At 38.6% G+C, this 25813-nt stretch overlaps 3 protein-coding genes and 3 pseudogenes across 3 annotated transcripts; 1 reads left to right on the top strand and 5 right to left on the bottom strand.

Annotated features, from left to right (window-relative positions):
• Positions 1-21: 21 nt before the first annotated feature.
• On the bottom strand, positions 22-1211 carry LOC106453145 (glucuronoxylan 4-O-methyltransferase 1). Its single transcript, XM_013895399.3, has one exon. The coding sequence runs from the start codon at positions 919-921 to the stop codon at positions 76-78; it is 846 nt and encodes a 281-aa protein (XP_013750853.1). The 5' UTR covers positions 922-1211; the 3' UTR covers positions 22-75.
• Positions 1212-1384: 173 nt separating this feature from the next.
• LOC106345667 lies at positions 1385-4624 on the bottom strand (annotated as a pseudogene).
• Positions 4625-4820: 196 nt separating this feature from the next.
• LOC106453146 (60S ribosomal protein L21-1-like) lies at positions 4821-5877 on the bottom strand. The gene is made up of 2 exons (XM_013895401.3): positions 5537-5877; positions 4821-5199 (listed from the first exon to the last, which is right to left on the bottom strand). The coding sequence occupies exons 1-2, from the start codon at positions 5771-5773 to the stop codon at positions 4942-4944; spliced, it is 495 nt and encodes a 164-aa protein (XP_013750855.1). The 5' UTR covers positions 5774-5877; the 3' UTR covers positions 4821-4941.
• Positions 5878-6086: 209 nt separating this feature from the next.
• LOC106345668 (transmembrane emp24 domain-containing protein p24delta3) lies at positions 6087-8219 on the bottom strand. The gene is made up of 4 exons (XM_013784838.3): positions 7787-8219; positions 6971-7183; positions 6803-6879; positions 6087-6708 (listed from the first exon to the last, which is right to left on the bottom strand). The coding sequence occupies exons 1-4, from the start codon at positions 8024-8026 to the stop codon at positions 6564-6566; spliced, it is 675 nt and encodes a 224-aa protein (XP_013640292.1). The 5' UTR covers positions 8027-8219; the 3' UTR covers positions 6087-6563.
• Positions 8220-12812: 4593 nt separating this feature from the next.
• LOC106453147 lies at positions 12813-16425 on the bottom strand (annotated as a pseudogene).
• An 898-nt stretch (positions 16426-17323) lies between these two features.
• LOC106345669 lies at positions 17324-24755 on the top strand (annotated as a pseudogene).
• The last annotated feature ends 1058 nt before the right edge of the window (positions 24756-25813 follow it).

Below are 25813 nucleotides of genomic sequence, written 5' to 3'. Positions count from 1 at the left end.
TTGTCTAGTTTCTTGAAAAAGTAAGCAAGAAAAAAGAGTTCAGATTCTGAGTAGTGTTAGGTAACATTTTTTCAACTATGGACAAAAGGGTCTGTTTGATTCTGATCCATCTCTATAGCTAGGGATAACGAAATGCCTTAGTCTTCCTTCTTGTTTCTTTATGTACCCTTCACACAAGAAAGCCTTTGAGAACTTGTCTTCCACTTCCCTATTCACATCATGCACAAACACATCAGTCTCACCCACCCGTTTCCTGTTCCTTGCCATCATTCCCGCAGTGTAAATCGCTGTCATCCTCCCAGGAGCCTCATCGTAGTAGCCAGTCGGCGCATCGACCATGATTAGATCCCAACTTGTCTCATAGATCTCTGCGGGCAGGCCCTTGAGTGCTAGCTGACACATTGAGTACCTTGGATCTCCAATGGCTGTGCATTCAGGTCCTTTCCCAACCTCTATTAGATTCTCTGCTTGGTTGACTTTACTATCGTATGTTACATGGTATGACTCCAGCATAGGGAACCGTCTCTTGATCTGTTTTATCCAGGCCTCGTCTTCTTCGAGGAATACCGTCCGGCCGCCGTAGTTGAGAGAGCTCCACATGAGGCTGTCATGGCCTAGACCAAACACCAAGAAGTTGCAGGGTGACTTCTTCTCGAGTACTCTGCTGCTGACAACTATTTCCTTGAGCGTTTGTTGCGGTGTGATCACTGAAGTAGAGTAATGGATCAGGGCTTGCGCCAGGGAGCGTGGTAGCTTGTTGCAGGCACCAGCGCAACCCTTTGATCTAGTAGTCTCTTCTGGAGTTTGGTGTTGCTGGGAAGTTGTAAGAGTTGATCTCACGATGAAGATGAGAACCAAGGCTGCGAAAAGACAAACGAGGAGAAGCTTGAGCTCTTGGGTTTGGCTTGTTCTAGTCCTCATTTGTTGGGTTCTTGAGAAGTTACAACTTGAATCGTATATATTTATTAGATATATATGTGCTAATGAGATGAAAGAGGATGTTAGGTTAATGCTTAGACATGAAGGGAAGGGGAAACTATAAGGGTTCTTGAGAAAGACAGAACAGCTACTTCAGGTTCTACAAGAACCAAACAGAGAAGAAGCCTTTCTATTCAAGTTTAATGGTGGTTGGCCGCCACTAACATTCATTATACAGACTCACTTAATGTTTAGTTAAAAAGATTATAAATAATGAAGAATCGAATAAATTACACAATGTTAGCTTTCAACTTTACACAAGACATCACAAGAAGACCAACTGACTCTGCGTTGTGAACCTCGAACTTTCTTTCTCCTTCTGATTACACCTCAAAAGATTCTTGCCTGATATCTCTCACCTGCCATTTGCAGCAAGAGACACTTGAGTGTGTCCCTATTAGTCTTCTCATCCACTCAAACAGCTTAACTGTATCTGTCTTTCATGTTCTTTGAACATTACATCTAAGTTTTCTCCTGCAGAAACTAATGGCCCTGAGATGTTCATTCTCTCTGTTTTTTTTTTCAGTCATCCTAACACATGGCAAACCAAAAAATGTGATTAGCACACAAAGAGTTTCACTACATAACAAAGACAGTTAATGGTCAAGATGTTCTTCTTACCTGCGTATTCTTTGTCTTTTGTACAATCATCACCATCCTTTTGCTTTTCCTTTTTGTTATTGTACTTATCTTCAAACCACCGTGGATTTGCTATAGCGAAATGTGATGCATCTCTAGCAGCTACCGAGTTTGAGAATTTTGTCAACTGGGCTGATCCACGTTGAACAAAAGACCGTTGCATCCTCAGTTCTTTTCTAGGAGGAGACCGACTCGAACCCCTAACCATAACACTCTTCAGTGCTGTATCGTCATTAGGATTGAACTTCTCACTCATGCTTGTCTGGTTATTCTCCCCTTGACGTTTCTTTTAATAACAATAAAATAAAACCAAAGGTTAGTATTAAATGAATATAACATACAGTGTGTCCATTATGCTAGAATGATCATACGTACTTGTATTGATGCTACCAACTCGGCATTAGCATCTGGAGCCGGCTCAGCTTTAGATTCTCTTGCTACTTGTTTCATCTCATTCTCTTTACTGATTGTTCCTTTCTTTCTGGTGGATAAAGATGAAATTGGGATGCGTCAGTGTTCATCAACGCATAGAAGAGCCATGTTTATTTATAAGCTGGATCTTACCGTCTTGCTTCCTCTTTTTGAAGCTTCACATCAAGTTCCTTTCTCGGTTGGTACTTTGGTAAACTTGATGGGTCGCTTGCAAAAGGTTTTGTCGTAAAGAACTGATGTAAAAAAAAACCAAAAAAGAACAAACGTGTGAGACAAGAAAGATATATAGACTACTACAAGCCGTCAGACAAGAAGTGGTTCATATCTTTTACCTCGCTTTTAAGAGCAAGAGCTGTGGTTCCACGGGCATGTGGTTCAACAGCTAGGAGAACTTCCACCAACTCCAAAGCCGAAGATGGAAGACTCTTAAACGTCTCAGCTACACACCTTTTGTAAGGCTGCTGAGGTTTAAAAACGGTAGCATGTGGGAGTTTCGATCCTTTCCAATACTCTTCAGAAGGTGATCCACAGAGTTTAAAAATCTTGTGTAGCTGTTCTACCTCGGTTCTTCCAGGCATGATGGCCTTCCCATTAAAGAGTTCGGCTAGAATGCATCCTGTGCTCCACATATCAACAGCAACGCCATAGTCCGTTGACCCGAATAAAAGTTCAGGTGGACGGTACCACAGAGTAACAACACGGCTAGTAAGAGGCTGCTTCTGGTGGTCACCGTAGAAGTTAGCAAGACCGAAGTCTCCAATTTTGAGATTGTTGTTATGGTCAAGCAGCAGATTAGAGCCCTTGATGTCACGATGCAACACGCCTCGGCTATGACAATGTTCTAGACCGTGAAGCAACTGTTTCATATAGCATTTAATCTGCACCAAATACAATATGTTACATGTGAACCAACCACAAAACAGCATGGTTCTAAAAATTGGCATAGGCTGGTTAGCCGAAATGATTTTATTAAAATCTCATTTATACTATTCAAATCGGTTAAAACGGCTAAATCAGTTTAAATCAAATATAAATTAGTATAAATCTATTAAATTAAGCAAAAATATTTGTATAAATCCAAAATTTTGTCTAAATTTTTTTGTTTAGTATATTTAATTTTGTTAATTTACCAAAATAATTTTATAATTATACCCCAAAACTAAAATATCTTATATAAATGTAAATTATATATAAAACAAAACAATTATTTTTTTGGGTTCCGAATAATCCGTCTATTCAATTAGTCTTTTACGAATATCTATTTACCGCCTACCACAATTTTTTGAACATTGCATAATAATAACCTCAATAGTATATATTATCAGTAGTAGTACCTGTGCCTCAGAGAACTTAACACCAGGGGTTGAAGCAAGGCCTGCTAGATCATGTTCCATGTATTCAAATATCAGATACATACTTCCTGATACCCTAGAAGTGACCAGACCCTCAAGCTTCATGACATTAGGATGGTCAAGCCTTCTTAGGATGATTATCTCTCTCGCCATGAACCGAACACTGTCTGGATCCATATTAGCAAACCGCACTTTCTTCAGTGCAACTATTTGGCTAGTCTCTAGGTCCCTGGCTTTGTACACACTGCTATACGTCCCTTGTCCAATCTGAACAGTAACCAGCAATGTCAATCAAAATGATCTCAACATAACTTTTTAACGAAACCTCTCAACTAAATATGAATCATAAAAACAACCCCTAAAGGCCTCACCTTTTCTAACTTTTCGAAGGAATCAGCCTTGCGTGGAATCCATCCATTTATAGCTTCACCAGCAACCGAAGCTAGCCAAGAAGGCCAACCAGCCACAACCTGAGCTCCTCTTTCTCCGTTGCTAACGCTGGTTATCCTAGTCATCTTAGGTTGCTGCGGTGCTCCAAGTTTATTGGTCTCAATGTTGGGCCGTCTCTGGAACACAGACCTGGAAGATTTTCTCTCGATGTTCACCTTTGAGACCTCACCAGATGACATGGGAGTTGAGTTTGTGGCATCACTTGGTATCAAAACCGCCAATGTGGTATCGTTATCATTAAGAAAACCGTCGGAGGAGGATCCTACATTGGCTATTCTGGAAGAAGCAGAGTTTTTCCTCTTCTTGGAGGGTTTAATATAAGGCGTGCTTCTTCTCTCCTTGACATTGTTGATATTCTCGTCTATGATGGTATCATTTGTTCGTGCTCCTTTAGAGCAACTGCAGCCCATAATGATACGGAGTATTAAAATTATACTCCCACCACAAAGCTCCACAGGGAACACAAAAGGTTGGAGAACAAATGTGCTTTTGAAGAAAATGATTTGGAATTAAAGAATCAAAGGAAACACTTTGATCAATAGAGATGATAAGAGAGAGAGGAGAGAGATTGGGTATAAGAAAATTTAGGGATGAAAGGAGGTTTTTTTCTATTTTTCTATTTCAAGACATTCAAAGGGCATAACAGAATAACGGAAAAAAACTACAGAAGCAGCTGTTTCTATCTGTTTGTCTTCCAGAGCAAATAGAAGAATGACAGAGAGATCAGTCCACTATTCACGGAGGAGAGACTTTGTTACAAGAGAAACAGAACATACCGTTCATTCATTATATTGTACACTGTTGGACTCTTTTGAGTTCATCAGTGTGTTCAAAACAAGTTAACGAGGGTGTGTTATTGACCGCCACGTGGAGCTTTGGGAAATTTCAAATGCTCAAAGTATATAAATAGTGAGCTGGAATGGGAAAATTTGTTGAACAAGGCACATTTGAAAGTTGTAAAACACAATGTATCAAAACTTCTGTTATATAAAACCATATTCTTGGTCGAAGAAAGTCTCAAGTTGATACAAAACATACGAAGGAAAGCTCCAAAACACAAAACACTGGGGAAGAAAGTAGAAGTAGAAAACTAATAGCCTCCCTTGAGGTCGTTGACGACATCGTAAGGGATTGGGGTGACAGTCTCCAAGGTCATACCTTCAACCATGAATCCAGGTTTGGGTCCTTTAGGCTGCCTCTTGGTGCTTATCGTCTCACCTTTGGCTTTAGCTGCGGCCTTGAGCTCATCGTTCTTCTTAATCCTCAGCTTGAACTCCTCTGCGCACCTTGACTGCTGCACGTGCTCCACACGCACATGAAGCCTCTTCTTAATGATCCTGTTGCCAATCTGAAACACAACATCCAAGCATACATGTCAGTCACTAGTACATGAACTGATTTGAAACAAGCATTCATAAAGTCATAAATCCAAACATACAAGCAGTTCTAGAAAGATCAGGAACTGAAGAATTCAATTAAAGAAAACCAAAGCGATCACTTTTCGAATCTGAAACCAAGCGACAACTAGTTCCCGCAATAAAAAATCAAATCTTTTGAGATAAAAATCAAAACCTGAACCAATCTCAATTTAACATTTCATCATAAGATCAATTGATTTGGCGATCTAAACAGCTCAATAACTTCCAATACTTAAATAAAAGTAGATGTGAGTTCTTCGTCCAGACCTGTTTGTTGACTTCGACACCGACGGCACGTTTCGTAACGTTCCAGACACGACCGGTACGACCATGGTAGAACTTGTGAGGCATACCCTTGTGGATCGCACCATTCACCTTGACATCCACGTAATCGCCGACCTTGAAGGTCCTGAGGTACGTCGACAATGGAATTGTACCCTTCTTCCTGAACCCCCTAGCGAACAGATCTCTTGTCCTAGCACGAACTCCATGTCCTGCCGGCATCTTTTCCTGCTTACAAGTGATAACCCTAGAGAGCCGCCGAACCAGTAGAAATGAGAGACACGCGTTATAACACACGTCTTCTGAGCTTAGGGTTTATTTAATGGGCCTTTGGGCTTACTTGTTTATAATCTCTTCATATATTATGTGCTTTACTGTAATCATCACTCATTTTATCTTATGAATTAACAACAAAGATAAAACGTGTGTGGAAGCCCATTTGGTCCACTTTTGACTGATGGTTTTTTTTTTTTAATGTTTCCGATTCCAGGATATTTCCAATTTCAGGAAAACAATTTTTATATTAATGAAACTATAATTTTTACCGGTGGCGGAACCACATGTAACGAGACGGGGCCACTGAACCCAACAACATTTGAAAATTTAGTGTAATTTATTAAAACCTAAGCTATATGCACCCATTTTAAATATTGTAGGTTAGTATTTATGCCCCCAACAAAATTATTTCCTGCATCCGCCACGGTCTTTTACCATAATCCACGTGAAATTAGATTTTCATAAAACGGTTTACACTGTTGCAAATAAAACCGTTAACACATGAAACTTCATAAACTAAATAAAATTATAGATTTTATAGTGGTTGATATAATATTTTATATGTAATAAAATATAATAAATCAATGTTAGGAAAATAATAATGTTTAGCCTTATAGCGCTGAACAAACATAAGTGCAAAAAAATGCAAAGAAGAAAGAAAAGAGAGGAAATGAATATTTGTTCCTTTAATAATAAAACTCTTAGAAGGAAGTGGAAGAGTCAAAAAGGTTGTTGCTTAGATAAGTTTCTTCTTCTCAAAGTAGTGCTTCAAGTAGGCTACTTGTAATCCAGAGACAACAATGCAAATACCCAGCGACATCATACTGCACCAAGCTACTCGCGAGTTAGTTTTCTCACTCACTGTCCTCATGTCTGCTTCTCTGCAATATTTGCCCATTTTGATACACAAAGCTTGATAATTAGAATCAGAAAACAAGGCAAGAAAAGTGAATATGCATATCTGAACATTTTTACTTGTTTCTTAGGTAGATTAGATTCTCATGGATAGCTTCAACTGCGCCTTCAAGTTTCCTAATCTCCAGCTCCACTCCCTACGTTAAACAAGCACAGCATATTTCAAATGTCTTGAAGAAACAACTACATGTACATAGTAATAGTATAAAAATATGTTTGAAAGCTGACCTCGAGCTTCTCTCTCTTAGCAATAGAAGCCCAATCCTTAGTAGCGATTCCAGTTTTCCATTCAACGTTGATGCTAACGTCCTTGTTGCCGTGACTCTTTGCATCTGCCCAAAAGCAGGCTATGTAGTTCCCTGATTCTTTTGTCGTAAATGCAAATTCTCCATGCGTCACGTTTTCCGAATGGTGCAAATTGTTGCCGTATGGTGACGTCACCTACAACATTAAAAGAGTATATTACACCAAGTAATGATACTCTTCATATAAAAATTATGATCTGAAAATGCCAATTGGTTCAGACAAAACAACATAAGGATCTTTTGTTTACTATGACCGTCCCTGAAATTTTAGAGACTTTAGAGAATTTAATATATGTTTCAACAAAAACATTTCTTTTTAAAATTTTGGAGTCTATATCTATACAATTTTTCTTCAAAAAATTTGGATTCATAAACGAAATGTTTCATTCGGCTTTGTCCAGGACCGGTTACCACTAGTGGGTGAAAATGAGATAGTACCTTTATTAGTCCTTTACCACCAAAGCGTTGAAAGTTAACATAATTTTTTTAACGCAAATTAAATAAATTTATTATAAAAAAGACATGCAACATCATGATCACAATTGTCCTAATGAGGAATCTTGGACGAGCATTAACACGCCTTTTAAATTCCTTGTGGTGATTAATTTCAAACGTGTAGAGGGAAACAACCTTATGGATCAGTTGTAACTTACGGATCAAGTAACACAAAATACATATTCTAATATCACTGAACAAGCGAGAAGATGATGATGATGATTCCGAACCAAAGACGATTTACCTTGGCGGATATAGTGGGTTTGAGAGAATGATCCTCGGAGATTATGATGTAATCGGCCAAGACGACAATATTGCTCTGTATTTCTTCAGACACGCACTTTGTTCCCGTGGTAGGCACGTCTAGCCAAATAGCCTCACCGTACGGAAGCAGGATAAACAGAAGGATCGCTGTCGTGAGGCCGTGACGCATCTTAGCAGACATCTTCTTCGTCGTGTTTTCAAACTTTACTATTGTATTCATCGATCCGTGTCTTATGGTTGTGACCAGATCTTTGCTCTTTAAGTGTTTTTTTCCGTTTGTTCATAATTATTTTGTTTTATTGGGCCTTATGGCATCAGTCCATGGGCCGTTTATGTTTGATCTCTCAAACCTAATTGGTAGCTTTCTAATCAAGGTATGGAGTTCATGAATGAAGCTTTCAAACCACTTCATAATTTCATGAGTTCGATAGGTGTCAAGTGGAAGTGCAATGATGTATACAGATTACCTTGGTCTAGTCCGACTTGTGCCAGATCCTAACTAGTTTTCATTTCGTATATACATTGTGTTGGAAGAAAAACTTTGTAGAGATGGAGATTGTGTTTAAGTGTTTGAAGAGAAAGTGTTTTGTGTGAAGAAGAAAGCTTTTTATAATTGAGAAGATGATTTATTATTACTTGAAAGTTTGTTAGAAACTTGATTATTTCTTGATGATACAAAATGAAAAGAGAGTGGAGGTATTTATAGTCTCCAAAGTACAAAATATCTTACATATTTTAATATTAAATCTAGAGAATTCTATTTAAAAATCTAGATTATTTTATCTTAATTATCTAGATAATTCTATAAGAATATCTAGATTTTTATTTTAAGGAGGTGGATAATATTTCTAGAATTTGGGCTAAGTTTTGGATCAACACATGATTAACCCAATAATGTTTGATCCAAATCAAGTGTATTTTTCAACACCCCCTCTTAAACTTGATTTGGTTACTCTGAGTAAGCTCCTCATCTTGATGAAGTCTTCTCGCTTGAGTGGCTTAGTGAAGATATCAGCTACTTGATCATTTGTCTTCACATACTCCAATTGCACATCCATCTTGGTAACACATTCTCTTATGTAGTAGTAACGAGTATCGATGTGCTTACTCCGATCGTGGAAGACTTGATTCTTTGCCAATGCTATTACTGACTTATTATCCACAAAGATCTTCGTTGGCTCCTCTTGTGGTAGGTTCAACTCCTTTAGCAAGTTTCGTAACCAAATAGCATGGCAAACACATGAAGTAGCTGCCACATACTCTGCTTCACAAGTAGAAAGGGTGACTATCGGTTGCTTCTTTGACATCCATGTGAAAGAGGTTTCTCCAATGAAAAACACGAAGCCACTTGTGCTTTTCCGGTCATCTACATCTCCACCCCAATTGCTATCGCTATATCCAACATGCCTGTAATCTTCAGAGATAGAGTAGTACAAGCCAAAGTTGATAGTACCTTTGATATAGCGTATGATCCTCTTGGCTACCTTGAAATGAGTTGTTGTTGGATGCTCCATGTATCGACTCACAACTCCAACTGCGTGTAGGATGTCGGGCCTTGTGCACGTTAGATAGCGTAAGCTTCCAACTAGACTCTTAAAGAGTGTTGGATCCACACTCTCTCCTTCTTCTTCCTTTGATAACTTGACTCCACATTCCATTGGCGTGCAAACTGGATTTGAGTCATCCATCTTGAACTTCTTAAGCACCTCTTTAGCATAGCCTTCTTGAGTAATGAAAATTCTATTTTCTTCTTGCTTTACTTCAATGCCAAGATAGTATGACATCAATTCAATGTCGGTCATCTCGAACTCCTTTGTCATCTCCATCTTGAAATCTTCAAACATAATCGGATTGTTGCCAGTGAATATCAAGTCATCAACATATAAGCATGCAATCAATATATCATTGTTTTGAGTTTTGATATAAAGTGCATGCTCATATGGACACTTGATGAAGCCTTTCTCCTTGAAGTACTTATCAATCCGAGTGTTCCATGCTCTTGGTGCTTGCTTTAATCCATAAAGCGCCTTCTTCAGCCTTAAGACTTTGTCTTCTTCTCCTTTAACTATGTAGCCTTGTGGTTGCTCAATGTAGACTTATTCCTCAAGGTCTCCATTTAAGAAGGCTGATTTGACATCCATTTGATGTATCCTCCAACTCTTTTGGGCTGCCAATGAAATGATTAGTCTAACCGTTTCTAAGCGAGCAACTGGAGAAAATACCTCATCATAGTAAATCCCGGCTCTTTGACTATAGCCTTTCGCCACTAGTCTCGCCTTGTATCTTTCAACTTCTCCTTTAGAGTTCTTCTTTGCCTTGTACACCCACTTCACACCAATTCTCTTGTGTCCATTTGGAAGTGAAGCTAACTCCCATGTATCATTCTTTTGAATCGACTCGATTTCTTCATCCATTGCACTTTTCCATGATTTCTTTTCTTTAGCTTCTTCAAAGTTCATAGGCTCGCAATCCGAAAATAGACAAAATAGAGTAAGATTGTCTTGATTTTCAGTTACCTCGTAGATGTCTTGTAAACTTCTAAAGCGTGGAGTCCTTTCACTTGAACTTTCATCTCCTTGAGAACTTGTAGTTGGTGAAGTTGGTGGTGTAGCTGGCTCTTCTCTCGGTTGCTCCACATTCTCTTCTTCAAAAGAAGGAAAGAAGTTGTAGTCTTCATTATTTGATCTCCAATCCCATTCTCCTTCTTCATCAAAGATGACATTCCGACTAATGATTGTCTTCTTTGTTTCAAGATTGTAGAGCTTGTAGCCTTTGGAGTTAGCATCATACCCAATGAAGATGTACTTTTCACTTTTGTCATCTAGTTTGCTCCGCTTCTTGTCTGGAACATGAGCGTGAGCAATGCTTCCAAAGACTTTTAAGTGCAACACACCGGGCTTCCTTCCGCTCCAAGCTTCTTGTGGTGGCTTTCCTAAAACACTTTTTGTTGGAGATCGGTTTGATATATAAACCGCACAAGCAACTGCTTCCGCCCAAAACTCCTTTGGTAGCTTCTTACTCTTGAGCATGCTTCTTGCCATCTCAAGTATTGTCCTATTATTTCTTTCCGCTACTCCATTTTGTTGAGGGGTTCTTGGCACCGTCAACTGTCTCCGGATGCCATTATCTTCACAATATTTCAGAAACTCTTTGGACATAAATTCTCCTCCTCGATCTGATCTCATGGACTTGATCTTAAGACCACTTTCCTTCTCAACATGGGCTTTGAACTTTTTGAAATTTTTAAACACTTCTGATTTTTGTTTCAAAAAGTAAACCCATGTTTTTCTTGAAAAGTCATCGATAAAGAGAAGGAAATAGTTACTCTTACCAAGTGAACTTGGTTTGATCGGACCATATACATCTGTATGTATGAGTTCTAGTGTCTTTCTTGCTCTTGTCTCCGACTCCTTTGGAAAACTCATCTTGAATTACTTTCCAAGTAAGCAACCTTCACACACTTGATTTGAATGATTGATGCAAGGTAATCCTTTCACCATTTCTTTCTTGGAAAGTAGCTCTAAGCTTCCAAAGTTGAGATGCCCAAATCGAAGATGCCAAAGCCAAGATTCCTCCTTGTAGCACATCTTGAGACATCGTGCAATGTCATTTTGAATGTTTAGGACAAACATTCTATTGTTTGACATCGGTACCTTTGTGATGAGATTATTTGCTTTATCTCTTAAAGAAAAGCTATTATCCTTTAGTCGAATGTCATAACCTTTCTCTATGAGTTTTCCTAGGCTCAAGATGTTGGTCTTCATGCTTGGAATGTAGTAAACATTGGAAATGAATTGATGATCTCCATTCTTCAAGCGGATGAGAATATTTCCTTTACCTCTCACCTCCATCTTCGATTCATCTCCCAAAGCCACATTGGTTTTCACCGATTCATCGAGCTCCACGAACATACTTTTATTTCCACACATGTGGTTGCTTGCGCCACTATCAAGGTACCACTTGTGAACCTCATTTGGTTCATCCTTCTTGTAAGCCATCAACAGCATATCTTCTTCCTTACGCTGTTCTTCAACATAGTTGGACTTCTCTTCAACTCTATTGTTGTTTGGAGTTTTGCATTCAGAAGCATAATGTCCAAACTTTCCGCAACTATAGCATTTGATGCTTGATTTATCGTACCTTGATTTTGGGTTTCCTCTTCCACGACCTCTTGATGAATTCTTTCCTCTTTGGTTGAAGTTGTCTTCATATGGTCTCCAACCTCGTCCATTTACACCACGACCTTGTCCTCGAAAATGACCACCACCACGTCTCGGATGATTTTGGCCAGCTTCTTCCTTTTGATCAATTCTCATCTTGAGAACTTGCTCCACAATATCTTCTTTCTTCTTCTTCTTTTCTTCATAAGCTTGTAGTGATCCAAGAAGTTGCTCCATCGTCATAGTCTCCAAGTCTTTTGTCTCTTCAATCACGGTAACAATGTGCTCGAATTTTGAATCCAATGATCTAAGAACTTTCTCCATGATTCTCACCTCGTCTAACTTCTCACCATTTCTTTTTAGGTTATTAGTAACCGTCAAGACTCTTGAGAAGTAATCTGAGATGAATTTTCCTTCCTTCATTTGTAATGCTTCAAATTCTCCTCTTAGGGTTTGAAGTCGTACCTTCTTAACTTGTTCCGCTCCCTTGTAAGATGTCTGAAGCTTCTCCCATCTTTGGACGTCCTTGCACCAGCAACCTTCTCAAATGTATCTTCATCTAATCCTTGATAGATTAGACAGAGAGCCTTCTTGTCTCTCTTCCTTGAATCTCTCAAACCATCCTTTTGTGTTTGAGATAGACCACCATCATTCTCTGGTTCATTGAAGCCTTTCTCGACTATCTCCCACACATCATGTGCTCCTAAGATAGCCTTTATCCTAAGACTCCAATTGTCATAGTTTCTCTTAGTGAGCAATGGAACTTGGAAGGGAACACCATTGTTTGCCATCTTCAAAAGGAACTTATAGCTCTGATACCACTTTGTTGGAATGAAAAACTTTGTAGAGATGGAGAAAGTGTTTAAGTGTTTGAAGAGAAAGTATTTTGTGTGAAGAAGAAAACTTTTTATAATTTAGAAGAGGATTTATTATTACTTGAAAGTTTGTTACAAACTTGATTATTTCTTGATGATACAAAATGAGAAGAGAGTGGAGGTATTTATAGCCTCCAAAGTACAAAATATCTTACATATTTTAATCTTAAATCTAGAGAATTCTACTTAAAAATATATATTATTTTATCTTAATTATCTAGATAATTCTATAAGAATATCTAGATTTTTGTGTTAAAGAGGTGGATGATATTTCTAGAATTTGGACTAAGTTTTGGATCAACACATGATTAACCCAATAATGTTCGATCCAAATCAAGTTTATTTTTCGACACATTGCACTTTGTAGTTATCAATGCCAGATATCTGGCAGTCTTTAAAGATCATATGCAGTTGCTTTTAATATAAAATGACAGATTGGCATTTCTTAAAATATTTTTGAAAATTTTTATTTTTTTTGTTGAATTTTTTTTTTTTTTTAAATAATATCCTTGATTCAGAATATTGCAACGGTGCAACCTCTGCAGTTTTGCACTAGCCATATTAAACAAAACAAACATGGTGTGTTTTTTTTCATTGTAAACAAAACACAACTACATATTGTTCATACGATAATGAAACGAGAACTCCGGAGCAAAAAAAATTGTGCCATTCAAGTGGCTAACGGCAGGTAAGGCACTTGTTCAGTGGAAACCCATTGTAGAGGAGAGTCTGCTTAAAGATGATAAAAGTAAAGCTTTGTGTTTCTTGTGAGATAAGGAAAGTTACGACCTTAGGGAAAATAGTTCACATGTGATTATGTTGTCGAGCGAAGCAGAAGAGTTTCCAGCACCAAGGACCGGGACAAGATTGAATGTATTATTATTATTTTTTTTTTTTTTTTGACAAGATTGAATGTAGGTTCTTTCGAGTAGCCAACTATACCTTCAGGGCTCATCTCGTTAAGCTCTTTGAATGCAGTTTCAAAAATGTTGAATAATCTCTTCACTGACACACCAAGACTTGTAGAGAAATGTATCCTCAAGCTCGTAGTGTCTTTCCAAGAGAATGAATTTTCAGACAAGGTTTTGTTGAGAAGATATACACAGAATCTCGTTACTCTCTCCAGTTGTTGTTCCTCTTCAGGTTCATGAAGCTTCCTCATCACTTCAGCCGAGATGGAGAGAACGGTCACACATATTTTCCCATCAACAACTCGTTTCTGCACAAAGTCTTGGGTGCCATTCGTCTGGCTTATACCCCCAACAACCATAGTCTCCTTCACCAAACTGATCTTGTCTTGTTTCATCTCCCGTCTCTGAATCTTCTTTCACGTATAAGACAGGTTTTACTTCAACAAGAGCCCTTTTAGGAAGATCGGGAACAAGAATGTAAAGGAAGATAGGATCAAGGACCCTCCGAGAAGACTTTGCCAAATCTAAGAAAGAAACAAACTTCTCATGAAGTTGGTTCCTCTCTGATTCCTCCGTACGTGCTGAACAGAACACCACAAAGAGAAGAGCTGATGAAGAGATTGAGCATCTGAAACTCTCAGCTATCGCCTCACTGTTCGTCAATGCTTGATTCATCTCAGCAATTGCGCCTCCCTTTCGAAGATTCATGGTGGGAGGGTCAAGCCGTAGCTGTCCAGCCATGTGGAGAACACTCTTATGCAAAGTGGCTTGACTATAAGGTCCGATGCAGCTAGGTGCCCAGGAGGAGATACTTTGCACATGGAGAACCCTTTTTCTTTGGTCTTTTGCGACTAAAACCTCAACGTAAGGTTTTCCAAGACCAGCTTGTACCAAAGGAAGCTCTATTGTGCTACGTGAAGGAACACCAAAAGGGCACTTCTCATGTGTGATAAACTTCACATACGTCTCATTTGGCTACAGCGAACTCACTCATATCAGAGATGTAAAGATGAATGTACAAGACATTCTCCCAGTTGAATCCTTGTTTCAGAAGCTGCGACTCAGTTTCTTTAAGAACAGACTCAAGATCTTCTTTCAGACCTGTTGAAGATTCACTATAACCTTCCAGCCAGCAGCAGATTGAGAATGTGTTTTCTTTCCCGGTCTTTGATAAGCTAACTCTGTTTCTTGTGTGTTCAATTATATCAACGGTTCTGTTATCTCGTTGGTGAGTAGATTCTGGTGTGTTGTGACCATCTCCTTGTACCTCAAACACCAAACCCGGCTCCTTCTCCTCGAGAGAATTAGAGTCTTTCTTTTCGAGATGGAAGACCGTTGGATGAAGAACTCCAACAGGTGCAATAGAATCTGGAGAGTCTAGCTTAACTTCAAATTCATCAAGCACGATTCTCGCATTAGTGAAAAGCGGGCAATCGAGAGTCAGCGTCTCATATTCTCCTCCTTCACCACAAACATTACTTCCATATAACTCTTTCAACTTCAAAAGATATGGCTCCATGAAAGCTAAGTCTTTCCCTAAATGCTTCGAGGGATCCAACCCTATTGCAGCCACCTTGACTAGAATAGCCTTTATCCCATTTGCTATCATTTCCTGAAGAAGTAAAGTCTGATCTTGTTTCCACAAAAACGCCAAAGAAACAACACCTAACCTTGAACAAATACTTTCCACACGCAGACGTTGGTAGTCTGATGCAATGGCGCCAGACGATACTGCCGTGATGGAAGGTATCTGTCTCTTCACTTCACTTAACAAAACAAACAGATCTTCCACTTCATCGTCTGGTGTCATTTGGTAGCTAAGCTTCTGATGCCTGGAAGAACCTCGGATTCTCCTTCTGAACAATGGCACATTCATGCACTCTGCTTAGCTCACAATAATCTGGTGGCCTACTGTTTGATACATATAGCTGTCTAGTTCATCGACAGAATCATCAACTGGTAACAAGTTAGCCAATGCCACGATCTCGTGACCGTACTGGATACACTTCATCATGACATAACAGCTATCTTTTCCGCCACTGACTAAAGCCACCACCTTCATCTCTCTGTCTCTCTAGTTGGAGTCCTTGAGGTTCTGACAATCCATTTCTTAAAATATTACATGAAATTAAACCATGTTTGATATTTATATAGGCAGGCTAACGAAAAATTATTTTATACATCTGCATCGAGACAGCTCATAATGTCATTATTGGTAGTACGTACGTGTTTTTGATCATCCCTTTATGAAACTGGTGCCTAATTGCAAAGTCGATGCAAAATTAGAATTATAATCTTATCAAATCCAGACGTCTTAATTTATCATTTTTTGAATGAATAAAATGATAAATTAAGACATCTGGATTTATCATTTTATTACATGTAAGAAGATGTTCATGGCAAGATTAACGATCATATAAACATTTGCAAAAATATGTATAGAAACGTTTAGTTTAAAGCTATTGAATATATACTTTATGCCGGCCTCTTAAAATTGTATTTGTTTACACCTTAACCCTATTTTAGCTCATAGTTCATAAACAATAACTTGGTAAAACTCTAGCTAGTTTATTTGTGCAATATTCATTTCATTTATTGTTTACAACTCAAAGAAAAAAATATCTTATTTCAATAATAGTAGCTAGCATGGAAACTGATACCATTTAAAAATACCCTGAAAAGATAGTGATATATTTTTAGAAAAAAATATATTCCCTATGTTTCATAATAAGTGTCATTTTAGTTTTTTTTTCTTGTTACAAAAAAGTGTCACTTTACAATTTCAATGCAAATTATACTTAATTTCAACTGAAAATTAATTGCAAATTGCAAATTGCATTGGTTTTATAAATAATTTTATTATCTCAAATACTATTGGTTAGAAAAATATAGTAATTAATAACAACTTACATATATTTCCGTTATTTTCTTAGTCTTTATGAAAACTGTCAAAGTGACACTTATTCAGAAACGGATGGAGTAGTGTTCTTTCTAGAGAGAGAGAGAGACTGTAATAACTCTCAGGTACATATATTATTATATGTACATCTATGCATAAATAGTCGTACATGATTTAGATCGCCTCCAGCTCCAGTTATTTTGTTTGTGTACGCGTTTTTGTTTATGTACGCAATCAAAATGCTAAGATTCATATGTATTACCATGAACATTATATTATTGTCATGTGATCTTTTTCTTGCTAACAGCTTTCACAACTGATTTTCACCTTTAGGCAGTACAACTTTATTGACAAGAAAAAGTAAACAAGAGTTTTCATGCACTCGTGGAATGATATTAGTCAGCGCGTAATAGATAAACTGACTTTTTCAAAAAAAAAAATATTGATAAACTGAAAGTTTTAATAAAGTTACAAGTACAACACCTGATGCAAAAAGATCGTCTCTGAACACTATATGAGTTAACGTTGTTCATGTGCCAATGAGGTAGCGTGATCTGCATATATTTCCGCGGCAAAACACAATTCCGAGGAAAAGAACAGGTCGCAGAAGTGTCGTTGGATACTTCTTTTTGTGTCAGAAAGGTAGTTTCAGATAAAGCTCCCCTTATCATTAATTTATTCATAGATATACACAAAAAGAAATTAAAAGTGTGATTGAGAATTGTAGATTTTTTTTTTTTTTTTTATCATCTATTAGATTAAAACTTAAATCAAGCATATCCTTACACAAAGTCGGCAAAGGTATGATACCTTTCCGAAGCCATAAGCCAGCGTGGTACAAGTTACCACCCGGAGACAAGGAAATGACCTAAATCAAACTAACAGGAGAGAAAGAAAAATCTAAAAACATAAAGGAGTACAAACATAAATTTTAAGAAGGACGAAGCTACGATACCAGAAGCAGAATTGATCGAGAAAGCGAGACAGGCCTAAATTACTAGAGTTGCACGAAGATCTCGCAATCCCGTTCCCATCGGAACCAAGAGCACAAACACTTACCACTGCTTCACATGAAAGAAGCCACGAGAGTACCACTCATCAACCCGAGCAGCCAACGATGAGACATACGTTTGGCGATTGACTACTCAAGACCCTCGCAATTGAGCACAAGCTCCAAAGCCCCTTACCAAGTAAACCGGAGAACCCGTAGTAAGCAAACCAAGGGACAGCATAACTTCACCACATCGACGCTTCACCAAATGAAATCCTAACCGACACACTGAGGCTGAACGACGAGACCAAGCCGGAACCTACAATACAGCAGAACCCGAACGTCTCTAAGAAGAAGCAAACCACAGACCACAGCAGAAAAACTCCAACCGATGACCCAAGAAAGTTGATCTTCTCAACCGTCAACTCTCCAACACACAGACACAACCTAGGAACTGGAAATAGGAGACACTACTAGAGACCATAAGTGGAGCAGAGACGGAGATACAAGCATGATAGACCACCACTGAGTCGCCTGAGAATCGCTACACCAGAACCGATGGAAGAATTACACACCCACATCAGAGCCGGTATAACCTGCACCGCGCACCAGAAAACAGATTCGATTCCAGAGAAGCAAACCAAACACACCATGGAGTGGTTTCAAAACTCGATCTCTAAAAAAGATCCACAGGTCTATCAAAGACTAAAACAAAGAACAAGCTTCACCCAACTCAACATCTTAGGTAAAGGTAGAAACAGGAGAGGTTCGACTAGACGAGATCCCCAGACTTCACTGGCGCTTGAGCCCTACCAACTAGCCCACGACCACCACACAAAAACCGGCAAATCCTCAGCCAACCGAGTCTCCAACCCAGAAAGAGAGCAAGAGAAAGCATAGATCCATCAAGACCAAGCATAACCTCTTTACCTAAACCAGATCCGCACCTTTCACCAAACAAAGATGTCGAAAACCAGAATGAAGAGACCGAAACTATGAACAAAGACAGAAAGGGGCTGCTCCCGACGGTGGCGAGTTCCCAACCGCCGTAGCAGCAGATGGAATGACGATGATGGCGGCTCCTTTTTTTATTTGGGAGAGAAAGGGTCTAGGGCCAACTGGTGTTGCAGTTGCCAAAATTGGAAAAAAAAGACAAAGTTAGATTTGTCTCTCTAAAACTTTAGCTACATCTTTTGTCATATTAGGATTTTAATTTCCATAAATACCATTATACCCTCAAATTAATCTAAATTATATTATATTTATTATATTTAGATATTTCAATTAGATTTCTTAATATAATTTATAAAATAAAAAGGCTAGAATAGATAAAAGGTATCCGTAGACCTAAATATCTTTTTGTCTTCTCCGCCTATCTCCTTCCTCTCTTCAATGGTGATTCATCGTTCTTCATCGGCTAGAACTCATAGTCTCATATCTATGTTTCTTTTTTTCTATTTATTCTTCTCGTTTTACCCTAATTTGTTTTTTCACTTTATTCCTCTTCTCCTCCCTACCTTCAACATGTATCAATGGCGATTTAAGGTAAGTGAAGAATCCTTGTTTCTTCATCGTAAATCATTAATATTTTCGTTTCTAATCTCATTTTTGTCTTACTCCTCTTTGTTTTTAGACATAATCAACAAAAAAAAGGTAATTGACGTGAAGCTTCGAAAAGAGGAAGCAAGAGGGTAAGATCCAGATTTTGCATAAACATGGCTCTTTTATGTCTTAATGAACAATGATGCATCGAATTTTCCTCTTTATTAACCAAAAAGAAAGGCAGTAAACAGAATGAGTCAAAACAAATATCTAGAAAATCCAAAGTTGTGTCTGCTTCAGATGCCAGTGCCGAGTTACCAGCATCAATACAAGTATGTATAATCATTCTAGCATAATAGATATACTGTATGTTTGTATTCATGGAATCTTAACTTTTCGGTTTATGATCTTGTTTGTAAAAGAAACGTCAAGGGGAGAGTAACCAGACAAACATGAGTGAAAAGTTCAATCCTAATGAAGATGCAGCACTGAAGAGTGTTATGATGAGGGGTTTGAATCGGTCTCCTCCTCTAAGTAAAGAACTGATGATGCAACGGTCTTTTGTTCAACGTGAATCCCCCAGTTGACAAAGTTCTCAGACTCGGTAGCTGCTAGAGATGCATCACATTTTTCTATAGCGAATCAACGGTGGTTTAATAACAAAAAGATGGTGATGGGCCACCACGTTTTTCTGGTTAAACCCAAAGATTTTACAAAAGAGAGAATCCACCGGTGAGAACATCTTAACCATAACTGTCTTTGTTTTGCAGTGAAACTTTTGTGGGCTAATCAATTTCTTTTTTTCTTTGCCATGTGTTAGGGTGACAGTGAAAAAACAAAGAGAATAAACATCTCATGGTCATTAACTACTGCAGGAGGAAACTTAGATGTAATGCTAAAAGAACATGAAAGACACATTCTATTAGTTGTTTGAGTGGATAAAAAGACTAATAGGGACAGGCTCAAGCGTCTCTTGCTGCAAATCGCATCAGACAAGAATCTTTTAGGACTAATCAAAAGGAAAAAAAGGTTTGAGGTTTCACAACTTAGAGTCAGTTGATCTTTAGGTGAGGTCTTGTGTAAAGTTGAAAGCTAAAATTGTGAAAAGAAGAAATCAACAGAGACAAAGAAGAAAAAAGAACTTCAACCACCATTAAACCCGAGAAACTTTAATGTTAACCTTTTTGTATTCTCATCTGATTTGCAATTGTTGCTTAGAGATTTAATTTTGAAAAGATATTGAAATTCAAGAACATGATTACTGATCTCAAACCCTGAAAATGAGCCAATGAAAATCTCTATTATGATTACGATATGTTGAAGTTCCTAAGCGATTTGTTTGTACTCTTATGGGCTGTCCTACCAAAATAGAGAAGATATCACTAGAGACTCTATACACCAGATTTAACATAGATTAGAACCATGCCGTATTGATAGAGAGAAGAGAAGATTATGTCGACGAAGAAGAGAAAAACACAAAGAACGAAAAGAAAAATATGTGGAAAGAGAAGAAAAACGTGGGAGCAAATATTCTATGAGAGATTTAGGGTAGATTTAGTTTAGATTTAGAAAATATCTTTAACCGAATATGGAAGTTTCCATATTTTCCGGATTTGCCTAGAATATATATCTTAGCTTACGCAGAACACAGTAGAGTAGATGAGAAACATATTCTTCCTTAAGCGCCACATAAGATAAAAGGCAGAACATGTTATGGCACAAAATATAGATAAGATATATCATTGCGTTGTGGCTATATGTCGTTATCAAGCTGTAGGTATACTGTAGACATCTTTCTTGATTATAACGTTTCGAAATATAGCTGTGTTAAAATATATAAGAAAAGCTAGTTTACGTTGTATACCTAGGATATATCTATGTATAAAACTTAGTATCCGATTTGTAGACTAAGTAGATGGCCGGAATGAGTATTCTAACTGTAGATAGAAGATAAAATAACATATGATTCCACTTTTTAAAAAAAATCTTTTAAACATATATATTGTCATACTTATGTTTCCAATAGTTTTCATATTTTTTTAACATTTTTAAAATTTAGTTTACTATTTTTCCTATAAAAGAAGGGTAAAATATGTCCAGAATTGCCCAAAATATCAGAAGTCCTAATGTGACAAATAAAAGTTTAAAGTGTCTCATTTTTTCAATTTTCCCTTAAATGACAGAAAAAAGTGAAAAAGAGAAGAAAAAAAATAGGAGAGAGAGTAATCTATAGTAAATACATTTAATTTCTTTTGAATTGGAGTAAATTTATTAGTGTGTTTTATTCTCTTTTAACATTAACCAAAGGTAATAGGAGGAAAAATGTTTTTACCTGATTGGTAAGATTAATTAATCCCACCACTATTTACTCTAGGAGTGCGATTGAAAAATACTTATAGCGATAATAAAGTAGCGCAACAAAATTTTCAGCTCAATTACTCTATTTTATACCAATCAGGTAAAACTTGTTTTCAACCTATTTACGCCAAAGAAAATAAAAGCAAAGGGATATATGTTACTCCCACTTTTACTCTACATTTACTTTTCTTTTTTCTCCGTTTTTCACCTTTTTCTTTTCACCTTTTTAGTCTACTAATTACCAGTTACACCTTAGAAATGACACGAAGTGTGCAACTTAAAAACTTTTCTAGAGTAAATCATTATTCTGATTTATTCAAGTTTACTTTACATCCTACTAGAGTAAAAATATTTTTTTCTTTTCCATTTTTTCCTATCATTTTCATTTTCACTCTTTCCCATTATTTATTTTTACTCTGATTTATGCTAATAATATCAGTCAAACCCTAAAATGACGATATCTCCATGTTAAGTCAACGATGGTTATCACCCAAATATCTTTCCTTTTTTTACTTTTTGTTTGTCATAAATATACACACGACACAAAGAATTAAAATCATATTGAAATCGTGGATTTTGTCAACAATGCTCATGTGATCGACCTTTTCCTCTCCCACTCCCCAACTTCTCGAGACTCATCTCCCCGTGCTCCTCCGCTTGCCTCTCCGGCGTCTCTCGACGCTGCGAGAGGGCCATTGCCGACCCCGCCATATCCAAGCTCCGCCTCTTTCCTCTGCTGATTCTCTCTTGTTCTCACCTCTTTGCGCGATGTCTCTGGATTTCCCCGTGGATCTACCGGAAACCATGGTCGTATGTGGTTTCCCCGGAGCTTCGGCGAGGTTCGAAAAGGGTTGGATTCTCTTAGGCGTCATGGATCTGTCTTGTGAGAACCGGTTTGAGCTCAGATCTGGGTCAGATCTGAGACCGAGATCCGCCGGAACGTTCGACGCATCGCCGTCTCTGTCCCGTCATCTTCGTCTCGTCCAGTCGGTTTCTCCTCGATTTGATTCAAGGTCAGTGTTGAGCTTCTCCTCTCAGATCTGAGAGAAAAGTGGTGACGAGGCTCACCATCGAGGACCTCCATTGTAGTTCAATCGACAACATCCATGGTTCTTCTCAACGGTTCTGTTTCCGAGGATTCGCTTCTCGCGTTGTGACATCATCTCCTAGGGTTTTGAGGACGACCCGCCGTGATGGTGTCCATTGCTAGATGTCGGAGCTCTCGCTTTTCTGTTGGGGCACATGATTTGAGGGGATCATCTCTCCTCCTGTACTTCAACCCGCTTCTTCATAGCTCCGGCGTTGCCATTGTTTTGGACTTGATATCTCTGTCGCAAGATTACTGTCGCGTGGCCGGATGGCTGATTATACCGCCTGCGTTTGACAAGATATGCTCTTCACCGTCAGCGACGACACATCGAGTTCACATTTTGGTATTCAAGCCGAGTTAGTTTTTTTTGGCTCTGTTGTTCGACGTCCTCCTCCTTTGGTGTTCCGGAGCCGTAGCTGCCGCCTCCGTCCAAACCGTTAGGAGCCACCTGCTGGTGAGTGCTCGTTCAGCTTGCCTTACAACTATCACTCTTGCTCATTTCGGTTTATCCTGATGTGCAAGAAGCGCTGTGATTAGGGTGTTGTGTTGTCTTTTGTTCTGAATTTAATTAACACTAGGATTGGCGTATGTCGTCTATCTTGGTTTAATTCTTCATGTTTCTTAGGAGTTTTTTAATTTTTTGCGGCTTCTAAGAACAAACCAGCTTTCGAGCAGAATCTGGTTCAACTTTGTTGTAACCAAACTTTCATTCATGAATGATATTTACAATTTAGCAAAAAAAAAAAACAATGCTCATGTATCACCAAAGCTTTTTTTTTTTCCTTTACCTGTTCTATAGTTAATGGCTTCGTGCTTCTCCTCTTCTTTTTTTTTCTTGTATTTCCATAATCGTGTAATGTTATGGACTATATAAAAGAGTTTCAGAATATTAAATTGAATACGTTAAGTCATTGTTTATCGAATCAAATCACACATATATTTTTTTATTAATTCTCATTTCTCATGGCTTTTTAGTTCTTGATATGCGAGGCATATTTAATTTCTTAGCATTCACGCAACTCTAGATCGAGATCAGATCTTCGAATCGTGAGTAAGCGAAAATGTGGTCAATGAGTGTGATAAGGCGCACTGTACTGTCCAGCGCGTTTAGAGCTTCTTCTTCAACGAGGACATGTCTTCTTGGTGGTGGGTTTAGGAGCTTCACCGCCAAAACATCACCGGACGAGTAGGAGCAAAAGAAGAAGGAGATCACTCTAACGGAGGCAAAGAAGCTAATGAGGCTGGTGAATCTTGAAGACATGAAGAAGAAGCTTGTCGGTACCGCGGAGAGAGACGTCGTCCCTTACAGTGCACTTCTTGAAGCCTCTCAGGGAATGGGTCTCGTTAGATCTGCCGACGAAGCTCAGTCTTCGCTCGCGTCCTCGACGATGCCGGCGTCGTCTTGATCTTCCGGGATAAAGTGTATCTTCATCCAGACAAGGTCCTGTCCGAATCAAGAAAGCTCTTTGTTTCTCTTTGTTTTTTTCTCACTTAACCATCGCCATTTTGTGTTGATTTTTTGAAGGTGGTGGATCTGATCAGACGAGTGTTCCCTACGGATGAAACTCCAGAGGAAGCTCAGATCAAGGAAGAGTTCAACAAGATGAGGACCATGAAGGAAGAGATCGATGTATTAGCTCACAGACAAGTGAGGAAAATACTCTGGTTCGGTCTGGCTACAGCGATAGTTCAGATCAGTCTCTTCGTTACACTAACTTTCTGGGAGTTCTCGTGGGATGTGATGGAACCAATCACGTTCTTCGCTACGGCGACAAGTATCATCTTGGGGTATGCTTACTTCTTGATAACTTCGAGTGATCCGACTTATCAAGATCTTATGAAGAGATTGTTTCTCTCGAGGCAGAGGAAGTTGTTGAAAACCCAAAGGTTTGATGCCGAGAGGTTTCAGGCGTTGGAGAGGATGCACAAAGCGACCTCTTCTCATGCAGCTGCGTCTATAAGGAACCGTGTTGGGTTAGAACTTGATCTGGATGATGCTTTGCAGAGTCGCAAGGATTGATTTTAAACAAACAAAGTTACTCATTTTTATGTCTTTTCTTATTTTGGATCATCTTTATGCTTCTTGATTATACATAAGTATCCATTAATACTTCTATTTCTATAACTATGAATATGTTTCTCTCTACGTTATATTTTTACAGTTCTTCTACAAGAACTTTGGTGAAACAAACCATGCTCAACATAGTAAGTTAGTAACCCAAGAGACCACTTCACCTATATGAAAGCCTTTTGATATATTGACTTAGTAGTTTCCCTAAGCTTTCTTAGTGTTTAGTTTTAGTTATTAACACCAACCAAACCTAAATTAACACCAACCAGTTCTTCCCGCTTTTTTTCATGTGAATTCCTCCTTGTGGGTTTAACATTTTGAATACTAAAAAAGGCTTTAAGTTTAGAGAGGCTATAGTTTACCTCCATCCCTCACCACTATTACTTATAAGAAGAATCTAGATCTTCTCTCGAGGCCTCCATGTTCGTGGTGGTGAGTTGGCTCGCCGTTACGGTGAGGCAGTGGCGTCGTTACTGCTCTTGTTCGGTGTGGTGTGTGTTTTCTTCGAGTGGAGCCGGGAACCCTTACGGCGTCGTCGGGATTCGTCTCCATCTGCGGTGAAACAAAGACAACTCGGAGATTGGTTCTCTCCGGAGGCGAGTCGAGGTTGGTTACGCTGGTGTTGGTTGTACTCAGTCTCCACAGTCATCTATGGCTGTATATGGCTCGTGTTGAAGTGCCTAGTTGAGTCCTACACAGTCGTCTATGGCTGTTTCAAGCTCTCCTCGGCTCTACACTTGTCTTTCCGGCTTCATCATCACGTCATCAGTTCGAGGACTTCATTAGTTTAACGGCCGTTTCTCTATTGGAGTCGAGCTCTTGTGCTTTATCTGTTGGTTCACTATTGACACAAGTGGATTAGTTTGCGAGTCACCTTCTCCGTTTCTTCGGTTTTCGAAGACGGCAAGAGACGTCACAGATTGGTCTTCCGTGGTGGTGTCTCTCTTGTGTTCAGCTACCATCCCAGTACCGGTGAAGGGTTGCTTGACTCGTCATTGGTAGTGTAGCTGGCTGATTTGCGTGTGAGTCGTTAGAGCTCTCTTGTATTGGTGTGTGGCTTGGAGGTCAGGCCTATTTGGTGTACAGGTTCTGTGGCAGCAGTAGCGAGCT

This window comes from Brassica napus, chromosome C8 (assembly GCF_020379485.1).
Source record: "Brassica napus cultivar Da-Ae chromosome C8, Da-Ae, whole genome shotgun sequence".
Classification (NCBI taxonomy): domain Eukaryota; kingdom Viridiplantae; phylum Streptophyta; class Magnoliopsida; order Brassicales; family Brassicaceae; genus Brassica; species Brassica napus.
The sequence above is the reverse complement of the archived record's forward strand: the minus strand, read 5'-3'. Positions and strand labels throughout refer to the sequence as shown.